At 36.2% G+C, this 15295-nt stretch overlaps 1 protein-coding gene across 3 annotated transcripts in view; it reads right to left on the bottom strand.

Moving 5' to 3' along the window:
- Positions 1 to 615: 615 nt before the first annotated feature.
- gnao1a (guanine nucleotide binding protein (G protein), alpha activating activity polypeptide O, a) overlaps positions 616 to 15295 on the bottom strand; it is a 101949-nt gene continuing 87269 nt past the window's right edge. For 2 of the 3 annotated variants that reach the window (XM_081372514.1, XM_081372515.1), the window contains 2 exons: positions 11253 to 11406; positions 8896 to 10302 (listed from right to left, as the gene is read on the bottom strand). In XM_081372514.1, the coding sequence (XP_081228640.1) occupies positions 10115 to 10302; positions 11253 to 11406 (342 nt within the window). In that variant the 3' untranslated portion in view covers positions 8896 to 10114. Of the gene's footprint in view, positions 2911 to 4272; positions 4427 to 8895; positions 10303 to 11252; positions 11407 to 15295 lie in introns of those variants that run through there. The other variant, XM_081372513.1, reaches the window with a different exon arrangement.

Here is a 15295-nt window from a genome sequence, read left to right on the forward strand (position 1 = left end):
AGGCCAGAAGGTATGGAAGCTTGTTTCCGCTACAGAATAAAACATTTTAAAAGATAATTGCGACTTTTTATCTCACAATTGCGAGTTTACATCTTGCAATTCTGACTTTATTTCTCAGAATTGCGTGAAATAAAGTCGCAATTGCGTGTTATAAAGTCAGAATTGCGTGATATAAAGTCAGAATTGCGTGTTATAAAGTCAGAATTGCGAGATATAAAGTCAGAATTTCGAGATATAAAGTCAGAATTGCGTGTTATAAAGTCAGAATTGCGTGTTATAAAGTCAGAATTTCGAGATATAAAGTCAGAATTGTGTGAAATAAAGTCACAATTGCTTCTTATAAAGTCTAAGTGAATTATTATTTAACCTTCATTATTTGTTGAACCATGGTATTAATACAAACTACACAATAGTACGAGCTGAACTATTGCTTCATTTATCCAATTTAGAAAAAGTGCTAATTTGGATTTCCACCATGGAAAAAGTGGGCCGGTCTTGGGCCTGAAACTCCCGGGCTGAAAAGTGGCCCCACTCCGGCCCTGGTGGCAGTGCTATATATAAACGACAAAGCAGAAATGAATAACAATCAAAAGCAAAAAGCTCCAGGTTGTAGTCATGAAAACTGTGGCTTTTAATGTAAACACTACATTCGATTGGTTTTCCAGCACGAACATCCCACATGAAAGAACAACCATTCACTAAAGAAGAGGGAGAAAAAGCAGCACAAAAGCATTCACTTGGAGAGGAAAAAGAAAGGATTTAAAAAAGAAGGGAAGGAGAATCAAAATTAACAGTAGTGTAGGTAATTTTACAGGTTTTTTTTCTATTTTTCATTGATTTCAAACTGAGAAGGCAGAGAGGGAGGATAGATACATCTTTCCAAATCTACGTGTGATAGGTGAGAGCTGTGCTTTTCTATGCAGACCTGGAAGGTGTTTGAGTACAATTCTCAAAAAACCAAGAGAAAGCGCATGAATCTGTACAGCCGTGCGCAGCCCCGCCCTCTCCAGCACCGGGGACGGGGCCGTGCCACCAAAAAGTGGTTCGTTCAAAAACAAAAGAAAAGAAATGTTTTAAAAAAAATAAAAAAAATCAATACATATACTGTAATTCAGGCTAAGTAAAGACATTGCAATGCAGGGCGAACAGGCAAAAAGAATCAGTACAGTTCATCAACATCAACATGGGTAAGTCAGTAAGAACGGTTCAAGAGTGGATCACAGGAACCCTTGCAAAATTCTTTTCTTTTTTTTTTAAAAAAAGGGGGAGAGAGGGAAAAAAAAGTTCTGTAGCTACAAAGCACAAGAAATATACCTTTAATAATATTACAGAATAATCATTGATATTGGTATTGTAATCATCGTCATCGTTGTCGTCATCATCATCATCATCGTTTGTTGTTATTATTGTCATCCATGTTTTTCTTTTTTTTCGCAATTATTTCTACTCGTAAAGATTCTAGAACTGGAGGATCTACAGCTTTCTACAAAGACAGAGAGCCCAATGACCTTCGTCTGTAAGCCTCCACATCATTTCTCTGAGCCCCACATGTACCCCCCCTCCCCCTTACCACCCCCCCTAACCCCGCCTACATGATACCCTTTCTTTTTGCTGCGTCTGTCTTTTCCGTTTTCTTTTTTTCCTCTTTTTTTGTTCTTTTTATTTCATGTTTTATTCTTTATTTTCGCACCATTAGCTATGTGAAGCAGTTAGCTGTTTCTTTATACAAAGGCTGAGGGGTCATGCTATCAGTGACGGGGACTCCATTACCCAGCCAACTAAAACAGGAAGAAACCTAGGAAAGAGAAGGAATGAAGAGGGAAGGGTGACAATGGACGAGAGGTAGAAGAATGGACGTAAAGGTGTAATAAGTACAAAGGAAGTGTGTGGGACAGATGATCAATAAATAAATTAATAAATTAATCAACAACAATACAAAAGTAAAAGTTCCTTACAAGACAAATGTTAATAAGTTCTCATAACAGTGACCTAGTGTTTCTAGTACTATTCCCAGACACGTCATTCTCAGAAGGTTGGCACTGATATGATACTTGCAATTCCCAGAACCTTCCCCAGAAAGCTGACCTACGGAAGTGACGGGGACGGGCAGACGAAACGCAAGAAAAGCCTGGTGGGTGCGATCCTGGGTGTTTCCATTCTCTACGATATCGAACGGTACTACAGTGATTACAAATCGGGAGCGGGAACACGCTACGACTGACTTGAACCATAGTGCTTGAGACTAGCATAACTGTGGATTTAGCTAATGTCACATTATCGTCAAAGTAAATTCATATAGCCAGGCAAACATGTACATCCCCCCCTGACTGATATTCATGTAATAAATATACATACAATGACATAAAACATAAAAAATAGTCAAAGAAAGACATTTATCAAAAAAGAAAATGAGGGTTGTTTAGTTCAAACGATAAAGACACAATGGAAAACGGGGGGAGAACGAAACGTACGACAGCAAAGGAAAACAAAAACACAAAAAAGGTCCCAACTTTGTTCTAAAACCATAAAGGCTGGGTTTCTATAAGAAATCAGTTCTGTTGGCAGCTCTTTGAAAGACAAACTAAAAACATTTCATATATATATAATATATTTATATATTTGTATATGCCTATTTTAAAATTATCATTATCATTATTTACCAACTTGCATTTTCAATAGTAATCATTTCCAAAGAAGTGGCTCGAGAGGGAGGGGGCGGGCCTCAGTACAAGCCGCAGCCTCGCAGGTTGTTGGCGATGATGATGTCGGTCACGGCATCGAACACCACCTGGATGTTTCCTGTATCCGTGGCACAGGTCAAATGACAGTAGATCTCCTTATTAGGCGAGCGGTTCTTGCTTTCAAATTGTGCTTGAATGTAAGCGGCTGCATCGTCGTAAGTGTTTGGACCTACAGAGGCAGAAAGAGATCGAATGAATGTGTGAGAGACTGATATTCTGATATTAAAAATGAATGATCTTTGTCACTCCAGACCAGGGGTGTCCAATCTCAGTCCTAGTTCAGGACAATTTAAGTTCAGCTCCAGCTTGCCTCAAACCACCTGCCAGGAAGTTTCTAGTATGCCTGGTTCAGGTGAGTTTAATTGGGGTTGGAGCTAAACTCTGCAGGACAGGGATTGGACACCCCTGGTCCAGATGCTCGTTAACCCAATATTTTAAATGACCTCGGTGACTTCTGACATTCACAAATGTCTCTTCTCTTCTGTTCTGTTCTCGTACACATCCTTATGAAGCAAGTGCCCTTGTAAAAGCTGCTGAATCTATGTACTATGTATGAGACCTTTAGGACCAAAAATGATTTGGACAATTTAAGTCACACTTAAAATGTCTAGAAAGAAAATATCAAAACAAGCAGCATCTACATACAAGCAATACTAGACGATCCTTTTCTCAGCGAGTCCTAGTAAAATAACCACAGATGGACTGTATTAAAGACGTGATCCACAAACGTTTGACAACCACAAAGTGTCCAAAATCTTCATTTTGAACGGTATATCAAGATAATATATTGTATATTATTTAATAATGATTAAAAATAATTATAATTAGTACATATACTGTAATTGCCTATACTTCTTTCTTAATTTTGAACAATATATCAAGATGTTGATGTATATTGTTTATTAATTTACTTCATTTTAATAATTGAATGAATTTAAAATAATTTACACATTACATTTAAATTCATATACTATTATTGTCCAAATACTCATCTTATTTTTAAACAATATATTATTAGAATTTATAATTATATTTAGAATTGATTTATTAAAGTTAATCATAATTTAAACATGTAATTACGCATACTGTCATTGTCCAAATGATTTTGTCTTCATTTTAAACAATATATAAAGATGTTGCATACTATTTAATCATTCATTATTAGAATATTGAAAACATAGTGTAACTAATTCATTCTGTAAAATGTTCTGTCAAAAGTGTGCTTTAAAAAACACTTGGTTAGATATTTGCAAATAACGAAAATACATTTTCATTGCGACTTCAGTGACCGAATGCTTTTCACATTGAAAGCAACACTGAGGGTTGAATGGGTCTAACGGATGCGGTGACTTGTGTTCTGTCAGAAGAGAATCCGACAGACCCTACTGTGCCCACCTTTTACCCATGACTGCACATGCAAGATCCAGCTACTGCTCTACATCCTTTGCCTCCGACGTTACAGCGACTTCAGGATGTAGGGTGGTCCGAGTCTAGTGTTAAACCTGACCATAACGTCAGAGGGCATTCTTACCTGTGTATTCAGGGAAACAGATGCTCAGGGGGGATTTCTTGATCTTTTCAGCGAACAGGTCTTTCTTGTTGAGGAAGAGAATGATGGAAGTGTCAATGAAGAATTTGTTGTTACAGATGGAATCGAACAGCATAAGAGACTCGTGCATGCGATTCTGCAAGAGGAAAAGAAACCAGAATGGAGGATAGACAGAGAAAAAGAGACAGAGAGAAAAACCCGAAAAAAAAGTTTAGTGGAGATATATAAACAGCAAGAGTCAAGATAAGAAACTAGCGGAAGCCCACAAAAAGCAAAACATCACCTGAACACAAAGAGACATCTTAGAGTCAAAATATTGGCATTAACCACATCATGTGATCACAGATAAGTTCAGATTATGAATTCAAGTCTTGCTAACAGTTTGGTAAAATGATAGTTATCAGCTCACTCCAATAATGATGATTCACCACTCAACATCCTCGATTATGCAGAGGAAATAAGCAGTGCTCAAAAACAGAAGATGCAAGATTAAAAAATGAGCGCCACACTTCGGATTTCATGACTATTTTATTCATTCATGTCATATAAATAGACATCCATTGTTCAATAAATAATCACAGCAGTGAGACACATCCAAACAATAATTACAGCAATTTGACAAAAACAGACATACAAAAAGTGATGGGTGGTAGGAGTACAGTAAGATGTTTGATGGGAGAATATGGCTCCTGTTTGCCTTGTCCTCCTGTTTGTAATCAGAATCAAATATGAATTCAATACTACAAAGGAACACACTATATTTAAGTGCCATTTTAAGTGAATTATGCTACATTAACATAACGTACCACTTGAACTTATTACATTTGTCAGTCTGATGAAAGGATTCTGGATACATCACCAACAGCTATTTGTACTATGGCTAAAGGCCAGGGAACAAATTGGCCTTTGTCCCTCAGCAACGGACAGACTCAATTACCCTTGAGTTTGAGTATCTTGGCCACTGAACTAATTATAAAGTGTCTGATCTGGTAATTGATGTACATTATCCATCAGTCTTGTTACTTTACTTTTTTTTAAAAATAATAATCTAAATGTTATGGCTGATCAATTTGGGATTAAGGTCAAAGGCGTTTACTAAGTGCTTCTAGAATGAAAGTAACTATACACCAACACATATGCACTGACCAATAATGTGTGAACTGACCAATAATGGACCTGAACAATGACTGAATTGTGCTCAGTACTGACACTGGCCTTAACAGTACAGACGACTGCTTATAGCTGGCACAATTCAGCATGTTTTACAGTACATCAAGGAAACCCTCAATTATGACCTAATTAAATCAAATGGTTACTGTTTTGGCATTTCTGTATGAAAGGAATCACTGTCCTTTTGCTGTCTGAAGCAGTTGATTGAATTCAATCACATTTTCCACAGATTAGCAGTAGCTAATAACGGACTGAGGTTTAAATTATTACGTTTGAACCCTCCAAAGACAGTCAAAGCAAAAGGCTACAGGCTAGGTCTTTTACATTGGTCATGCTGTGCTACAGGTGCCAAATTCCAATTCTGGTAGCATTTCATTTCATTGGTCCACTTTGGTCATTCTACTAACTATAAGTAACTTTGCAACTACAGTACATGTCAACAAACTCTCATTAAAGTAATCTGCTAACACTATTTGAACGCTCTCCCAACAGACATTCTACTGACTATCAGTAACTTTGCAACTACATGTCAACTTATTCTACTAACCCAAATTCTAATATCTAACCCTAACCGTCTACTAACTGTCTACTACTAAGTCTACAGTCAACTTATACTCTGAGAGTTAGTTGACATGTTGTTGCAAAGTTGCTCATAGTTAGTAGACTGTCTAAAGTGGACCATCAAAATAAAGTGTTACCCCAATTTGTATTACACAAGGTTTCATCCTCCCTGAAAGTTGATGTATAATTCCCACACACTGACTAAAGTGATTGTTTAGAGAGATGAAGATTAAAAGTGCTGTTCACATACATTCATAGCAGCAAACGTCCAAAGCATATATGGCACTGTGAATTATTGTCAATTACAGATCTGTATTTTCACATACTCAAAAGCAGGCCTAATGGTCAAGGCCTCAGTTCAATGCAATGCACGTGTCTGCCAATTCTAGAGCAAGCAACAGTTTATCAGCTCATCAGTCTTTTCAGCTCCGGTTCATTCAGTTCCTGTTGCAGTCATATTCCTGCAATGAATAATATCACAGCTTGCTCTATAGTTAAAACTGTGTCGCCTCTAGATATGACTAACCCTACTGCGTACTGTGACCAGTTAATCAAGCAAGATAGAATAAAACAGACTGCATTACACACAAAACAGCAACGTGTGGTGAGACAGCTCAGTGATTCTAGCACTTCAGTCATACTGATGTGAAACATACTTCTCCAGTTGTTGCAGGTGTGTGATTCTGGTGTTATTTGTATGTGTGTGTATACTGTTCAAAAGTTTGTGGTCAGTAAGATTTTTATACATATATATATATATATATATATATATATATATATATATATATATATATATATATATATATATATAGGAATTAATACTATTGTTCAGCAAGAATGGATTAAATTGATCAAAAGTAACAGTAAAGAGTTTTACATTGTTACATGAAGTAAAAAAAAAAGAAGCATTAAAATAGAAAAAAAAATCTAAATTGTAGAAATATTTCACAATATTACTGCTTTTACTTTTTATCAAATAAATGCAGAAGCGGTAAGCATAAGAGACTTCCACCAAGCATTCAATTTTTTTTTTTTTTACTAACCCTAAAATGTAATTTGTGTGTGTATATATGTATATATATATATATATATATATATATATATATATACATATATATATATATAGAGAGAGAGAGAGAGAGAGAGAGAGAGAGAGAGAGAGAGAGAGAGAGAGAGAGAGAGAGAGAGAGAGAGAGAGAGAGAGACGTTTAATGGGTTTATGTGAGGATTTTTTTTTATAGCCTATTAATGTTAAATAAACATTGATTTCAATTATACTGTAATATTGGACGGCTATCATTACCTATTTAATCTCCAGAAATTAAGAAAAAATCCATTTAATAGAGACATCAGTAGCATTACTGGTATCAGTGATACTGGCCTTAATTCATGGTACTCAGTAAAAAGATGAGAATAAACAAATATACCGTCTTTGTTGTTTCTACATTTATTTGGAGATTCAATGTGAAAATGTGTATTATAATATAAAAATATATTACAAATCTTAGTTGGGTTCTATCAATTGTGGTTAATTACATATATATACATATATACACTCACCTAAAGGATTATTAGGAACACCATTCTAATACTGTGTTTGACCCCTTTTCGCCTTCAGAACTGCCTTAATTCTACGTGGCATTGATTCAACAAGGTGCTGAAAGCATTCTTTAGAAATGTTGGCCTATATTGATAGGATAGCATCTTGCAGTTGATGGAGATTTGTGGGATGCACATCCAGGGGCACGTGTGGGCCATTTTAGTACAGTGAACTCATTGTCATGTTCAAGAAACCAATTTGAAATGATTCGAGCTTTGTGACATGGTGCATTATCCTGCTGGAAGTAGCCATCAGAGGATGGGTACATGGTGATCATAAAGGGATGGACATGGTCAGAAACAATGCTCAGGTAGGCTGTGGCATTTAAACGATGCCCAATTGGCACTAAGGGGCCTAAAGTGTGCCAAGAAAACATCCCCCACACCATTACACCACCACCACCAGCCTGCACAGTGGTAACAAGGCATGATGGATCCATGTTCTCATTCTGTTTACGCCAAATTCTGACTCTACCATCTGAATGTCTCAACAGAAATCGAGACCAGGCAACATTTTTCCAGTCTTCAACTGTCCAATTTCGGTGAGCTTGTGCAAATTGTAGCCTCTTTTTCCTATTTGTAGTGGAGATGAGTGGTACCCGGTGGGGTCTTCTGCTGTTGTAGCCCATCCGCCTCAAGGTTGTGCGTGTTGTGGCTTCACAAATGCTTTGCTGCATACCTCGGTTGTAACGAGTGGTTATTTCAGTCAAAGTTGCTCTTCTATCAGCTTGAATCAGTCGGCCCATTCTCTTCAGACCTCTAGCATCAACAAGGCATTTTCGCCCACAGGACTGCCGCGTACTGGATGTTTTTCCCTTTTCACACCATTCTTTGTAAACCCTAGAAATGGTTGTGTGTGAAAATCCCAGTAACTGAGCAGATTGTGAAATAGTCAGACCGGCCCGTCTGGCACCAACAACCATGCCACGCTCAAAATTGCTTAAATCACCTTTCTTTCCCATTCTGACATTCAGTTTGGAGTTCAGGAGATTGTCTTGACCAGGACCACACCCCTAAATGCATTGAAGCAACTGCCATGTGATTGGTTGATTAGATAATTGCAGGTGTTCCTAATAATCCTTTAGGTGAGTGTATATATATATATATATATATATATATATATATATATATATATATTGTAGTGTATATACAGTAGTGGCTAAAAGTGATATTCAGTGGGATTGCTTGGGGGGGGGGGGGGTTTAATGATCCTACAAGTTCAATTAAACCATCAAAATGTGATGAAAATATTTTATATTAAATACAGTATGAGGGAAGAATAAAACACTAAACTTGGTTATGGTATGTATCTGACATTTGGCAAACTATGGGGTAGCTACAGGCTTTATTTTACAATGTAAAAAAAATGCATAGAAAAAAGCTTGCAGAAAAAAAGCATACTGACTACAACATAACCAGTTTTGTTGGTTCTCTCTTGATTTTGCATGTGTTCATAATTTCTTTCTATGACTGGTCAAAAATTACGTCCACACAATGTGCCATGTTTCATTGCATTATCACAAATAAAACTATTGACTCAAAGCACAACTAAGCAATATGCTTACAAAACCTATAACACATTTTGAATACGTTAAATAAAGTGTGAAGATGCCAATTTCCTAGTCCGAACAACACTTTTGGCCACTACTGTATATATTATAGTATGTTTTTATGTGATCATGTAGTTCTCCTCTCTTTATAAATCAGCTTTATCTTTTCTCAATACAATACAAAAAGCTAATAAAAAGACTTCCAATTTTGAAGAGTAACACGTCCTGTTGGTTTTTTTTTTTTTAGGATGCTAAGAGCCTAACATTTTTGTGGTTTGGCTCAGGGCACAGGACATTTGCACTCTCTTCTAAATGCCAAGTAAATGTCAAGCCTAGTGTTTCATCAACACTCTGAGATGCCAATTCAGAACTCATGTAAAATGAGCCAGCTTGTGAATATTCGTGGAATTCATATCCAAAATGCATTAATCTGAAAAATGTGTGTATAGAACATCATAATAGTACCACCTACATAATCACTAGAATTTAAAATATTGCCATATAACCTAATTGAATCTGGTCTCATTAATCTGCATACCGTGCAATAAGGACAAAAGGATAGGTCTGAATTTACAAGCTCAGTTACAATAGGATAAAAGTAGCAAGTAGTGGAAGTTTGGCACCAATTTTCCTCACAATATCTCCTGACCTCTCTCTTACAAACCAGGAAGGTATCAGGAGGAAGGACATTCAAATCACATTCCTATATTTGTAACAATGTACCTAAATCAATAGTTGAGTTCAGACCTTCGGTTAAAATTTAAAAAACAGCTCTGTGAGAACTATAACCAGATTTGACTCAGTTCCCACCTTATAAAATAACATCAAAATGCCTGATGGACACCAATAGAGACAATTGTATAAAACAAGGACAAAAAGTCACATATCCAACAACAGTGTCCACTGTATTATGGGGCTGTAAAAGAGCTGGACATCACTGTGAGTTAGTAAAGACCACAGAAGCGCAGGTTGTTAGCGATGATGACGTCAGTGACCGCGTCGAAGACAAACTGAATGTTGTCTGTGTCTGTAGCACAGGTGATGTGCGAGTAGATCTCCTTTTCAACTGACTTGTTCTTACTCTCGTACTCGGCCTGAATGTAGTTCACAGCTTCCATGAATGTGTCCAAACCTGCAGCACAGAATGAGTCAGGTAAGGATGGAAAAGCAGCAGATGAATAAAGGAAGGAGTGAATCAAAGAAAACAGTGGGAGATACAGAAATGGTGATAAAAAGAAGCCAATTTTTTAAAATAAAGGACTATTTGGAAAGACAGCAAAAGAGAGTAGAAAGAATTTTGGTAAATATAAACTGGAAACTGAACACTTATTATATGTGCATATTCTATTTTACAAAGTAATAAAATAATTGCTTTAAATAGCTTTATAATAACTTATATATTATACAAATTATTTTAGCTGCCTGAAAGTATGTTTAAAGTAAAGGTCGGCAAAGTAAGACTTACATTATAATTGAATCATTTTTCAGTTTTTCAGAAACATATTACATAACTAGTGTTACAATTGCCCTCGATCTCACAGGCAAGGATACAATCTTGTAGGATTTTTTTTTTTTTTATCATTATTTAAAAAATAAAATACTTCCTCAGGCAGTGAAAATGATTTATTATATATAGTTTCTCAGCACATGCTCAAGAAAGTTATTTCTGTTTCTCAAACTTATTTGTGATTGTTTGTGCAGCTTGTCTCCCATATATCATTCAGGATAATGAGAATGAGGAAATGGAGGAAGCAGAAGAGCTCAGATCTAAAATGAACAAGAAATAACAGATGACTGTTTCTCCTCAGTGTGGAGAATAAAGAAATGCAGGCTGTCCAGATTATGGGTGAGAATCCATCCAAAATGAATAAAATAACAGGACGGTTCTGAAGATTTATTGTGCTAATTGGCTTCCGGAGATTGTTTCTCCAATCCTCTCCTCATCAATTATTTTGTATTTTCATCCTATCTCAAGGTCAAGGTATCTTTATTTCATACCCGCAGGTAAATTTGTTTTGCAGATAAAAAGAAGAATTCTGTCCTTTCTTTCTATTGCTTACCACCGGTGTATAATGAGTTTACCTGTGTACTCTGGGAAGCAGATACTTAAGGGAGATTTCTTAATTTTCTCCTCAAATATGTCCTTCTTGTTGAGAAAGAGAATGATGGAGGTGTTTGTGAACCATTTGTTGTTGCAGATGCTGTCAAACAGCTTCATTGACTCGTGCATGCGGTTCTGCAGAAAGAAAAATAAGACATCAACATCATTTACAGACATGCATCCACAAACATCCACATATTTACTTAGCTATATAGTAAGGTTTCGTCAGATTTAACCCAAAAAATTGTCTCCAAACTATAGCCCACAAACCCACAAACACTCTCTCTTATCCAAACACACACACACACACACACACACACACACACACACACTCAGGTGTAATCACACTAAGTGCAAAATTAGAATATGACGTGAGACATGAACAGAAAAAAAAAGAAAGGAAATTTAAAGAAAAGAAAGGAACAGGATAAAAGCCAGAAAAGGAAACAAAACATATTCCGCTAACTGGAGAATGAATTACTCATCTCATCATGATCAGATGATATACAGTGAATCTCATGTTATTTATAAAGGGAAAAGGGTAAAGATATACACTGTCCTTATTTCCATATGTGATTAATAAATGATTATTCTGCTCATTATTTGTTTGTCATCTGAATGGTAATGAATTCAGAGTTGGAAGCAGTGACTATCTCTTTGATGTGTCCGGTCATTTCAGGAGGAAACGAGGTCAGACGATCACTTTTACCAGTAACAGCCTATTAAAAGTTGTGGTTTTGGAAAGAATCAGCAATGCATCTAAATTTAATGACTGAAACTGGCAAGCACAAAAGCACAGAATTGTGAAAATATAAACTCATTACACAGAATTGAGAGTTTATATCCCACAGTTCTGACTTTTTCCCCTCAGAATTGTTACATAAACTCGCAATTGCAAGTTGTAAATTCCAAATTGGGAGATATAATCTCGCAGAAAAAAGTGACATAAAAATCTATGTAAAATGTTATACAGTGCTATGCATAAGTTTAGACACCCATGCTAAAGTTGACTAAAAAGAGGAATAAAAAATCATCTTTTGGAAATTGAACTTAATGCCTTAATTAAAAAAAATAGGAAAAAACTTAAACTTATGTCCAAACTTATGCACCCTGTATTTTAAGGAAGAATATTTATTTATTTACGATACATTATTCATTCACAAAGAAAATTGGTGTCCTTAAAGGTTGGATTTTTCCTAATTTTTTAAATTAAGGCATTAAGTTCAATTTCCAAAAGATGATTTTTATTCCTCTTTTTAGTCAACTTTAGTATGGGTGTCTAAACTTATGCATAGCACTGTAGGCTTAAATATAATTTCATGCTGTAACTGTAGGGCTTATAAATGATGTCCCCTATGAAAAGCATATGTTAATAATATGTAGTCCTATTGTTTACATCAAATTCATGCTTTAATAGTAGACCGCAAACATCAGCGTTTAAGTCCGAAGGGTCTTAGTTTGAACACGGTATTCAATAAAAATGAAGACTATCTTTTCTGCATCTACTCATTAAGACTCATTTTTATCTTATTCCATGGATTTTGCCCCTTTTCCTCCACTTGTTAACACCGTTTTTATGCCACCACAATGCGCATGCAGTTGCAAGCAACAAAACTGTGACATCTGCTCCCAAATGGTCTATTCTTTATTCTGTAAACTACAAAAAATGATCTTTTAATTGTTTTCATCCATACAATGAAAGTCAAAGATGACCAAAACAATATTTGACCCCATTGATTTTTATTGTAAGGATGTAGAATATTTGTTGAAATGATTTTTCATTATTAGGTGAACTACCCCTTTAAGTTACCGCAAGGCACAACATAAAGCCTACTGCTTCCAACTCTTTTTAGTATGTACTTCAACTGAGGTTGCTGACGATAATTTCATACCTGTGGAAGGGCCGTCTGTAGAGCTGGGCTGGATTGTTTAGCGATTGCTTAGAGAAGAAAGCCGATGGCGAGAGATGACAGGAGAGCAGCTGAGATGTTTTGAAGGAGAGACGCAGATGCAGAGGTGGCCGCTGGAGGCCACAGGAGCAGCTGAGCGGAACCGGACATGCACCAGAACCCAACACTTCACCACTTCACTCACATTTCCCACCCCCAGATACCACTGCTGTTCAGACTCGCACGTACATTTACACACACACACACACACACACACACACACACTGAAATGCTAAACAATAGTCTAGCAATGCAGAATCGTTCCATGCTTTGTCACACATGAAGAAAGGAACAGCTCAAACAGATGAAAAAAGTCAAACTGGAAAGGAACACACAGTGTTTGAAGGAAATAAACGTATGTTTTTTTGTTGAAATGGAGGAGGAAAGGGCACAGGGTGCACAGGAGGGAATGTTGGGACAGAATGTCAGACGACAAATGCGTAAACACTGATAGAGCGCTGAATGGACAGGAGACACGTTCTTAGAGTGTGTATTCATAGCATCTGCATGTGTGTTTATCTCTGTCCGTTTGTTTCGCCAGGACTTTCTTACAGAATAATAGAATCTGTCTTCTCTTTTTATAACTTCCATAGATCAGGTGAATATGGGCGCGTGAGAGTTGCTGTATTTATGGGCGTCCTCTTTTCTAGCCATAAAAGCCCCTTCTATATCCAAAACACATCACCGTAAATCTCTCTGATGTTGTAAAAATTCTCTTATCGGAGTTTGTCGAGAGAGAGTGTGTCTAGGCAGATCTGAGGCCTGTGCCACACAGACGTCCAAACATGACTCATCACACCTGCCATGATTCAATTGGCACGGTCACAAAATCAATCAATTGTGTGGGGATACAAATAATTATTTGTTTCTTCTTTTAAAGGACACTGTAAAAGTGTTCATAGACCTTAAAAATAAGTTTGTATGGCTTTTTGTGTTGAATTTGTCTACTTAATTATGTTATGTAAACATATTGCCATTTAAAAGTTGTCATAATTTATAATTTGCCTATATATATTCAAAAACTTGATTACTTAAATTACCTTCATTTAGTTATTTCTGCTTATTATATCATTTAATATTTCATATGTATTTCGATAAAGGTCCGTTTGAGAACATTAGTTAACATTAACTAACAATTAAAAATAATTGTAAAGCATCTTAGTTAATGTTATTTGAAATACATTATTAAAAACAAAACTTGTGTCTTTTAACATTATTTAATGGACCTGAGATAACATGACCTAACAATAAACATTAACAAAGATTGATTACAATAGGGTTTCAGCATTACGTGCTTGAACCCCTAATAAACACTGTTAAAAAAAAATAGTTGATGCATTAAACAATGTTAACTAATAGGAACTTTTACCATTTGATATCATGTTGTCTATAAGAAACGGACATGGTGAGGAAAGTGCTTGTTGTCTTAAACTAATGACAACATCACATGAACACAGGAGACAAATCAACCAGTGGTGGAATGTAACGAAGTGAAAATACTTCGTTACTTTACTAGTACATTTTTCACGTATCTGTACTTTACTTAAGTAGAATCAATAGTGCATACTTTTGACTTTTACTTCGTTACTTTTTGCAGCAATTATTATACTTTCTACTCCACTACATTTCTACGACGTTTCTTTACATTTTCGTTACATTTTCTGATCAGTTTTTCCCCTTGCCAAAACAGGGATTGAAAAAAATCTCCATGTTTTCGGTGCTGACGCGTTCATGTAACATGCAACTGTGGCGCTGCCAAGAAAGCTGTCACAAAGAACCGGCAAAAGTAATGATTATGAATATGTAAAATATAACAAGGAGACATTTTAATTGATTCTGACGCGCGATCTTTGCAGTGAACGCGCCAGAGAGAAATGCACATTTTATACGGATTACATGCAGAAAACAGTTTTCTTAAGTTTTCTTTCGTTTTGAATTGTTCTGTTTAAAAGTACACATTTCAAGTTTTCTATATACATCTCAGGTCTGTGAGGCAAGTACAGACCTGAGTTTCGGTTCATGAGTTTCACCAGTTCACGCGCCCGCGCCTCCGTGTCCTGATCTATTTTCTGCTA

The sequence above is a fragment of the Scardinius erythrophthalmus genome, assembly GCF_964197995.2.
Source record: "Scardinius erythrophthalmus genome assembly, chromosome: 8".
Taxonomy (NCBI): Eukaryota; Metazoa; Chordata; class Actinopteri; order Cypriniformes; family Leuciscidae; genus Scardinius; species Scardinius erythrophthalmus.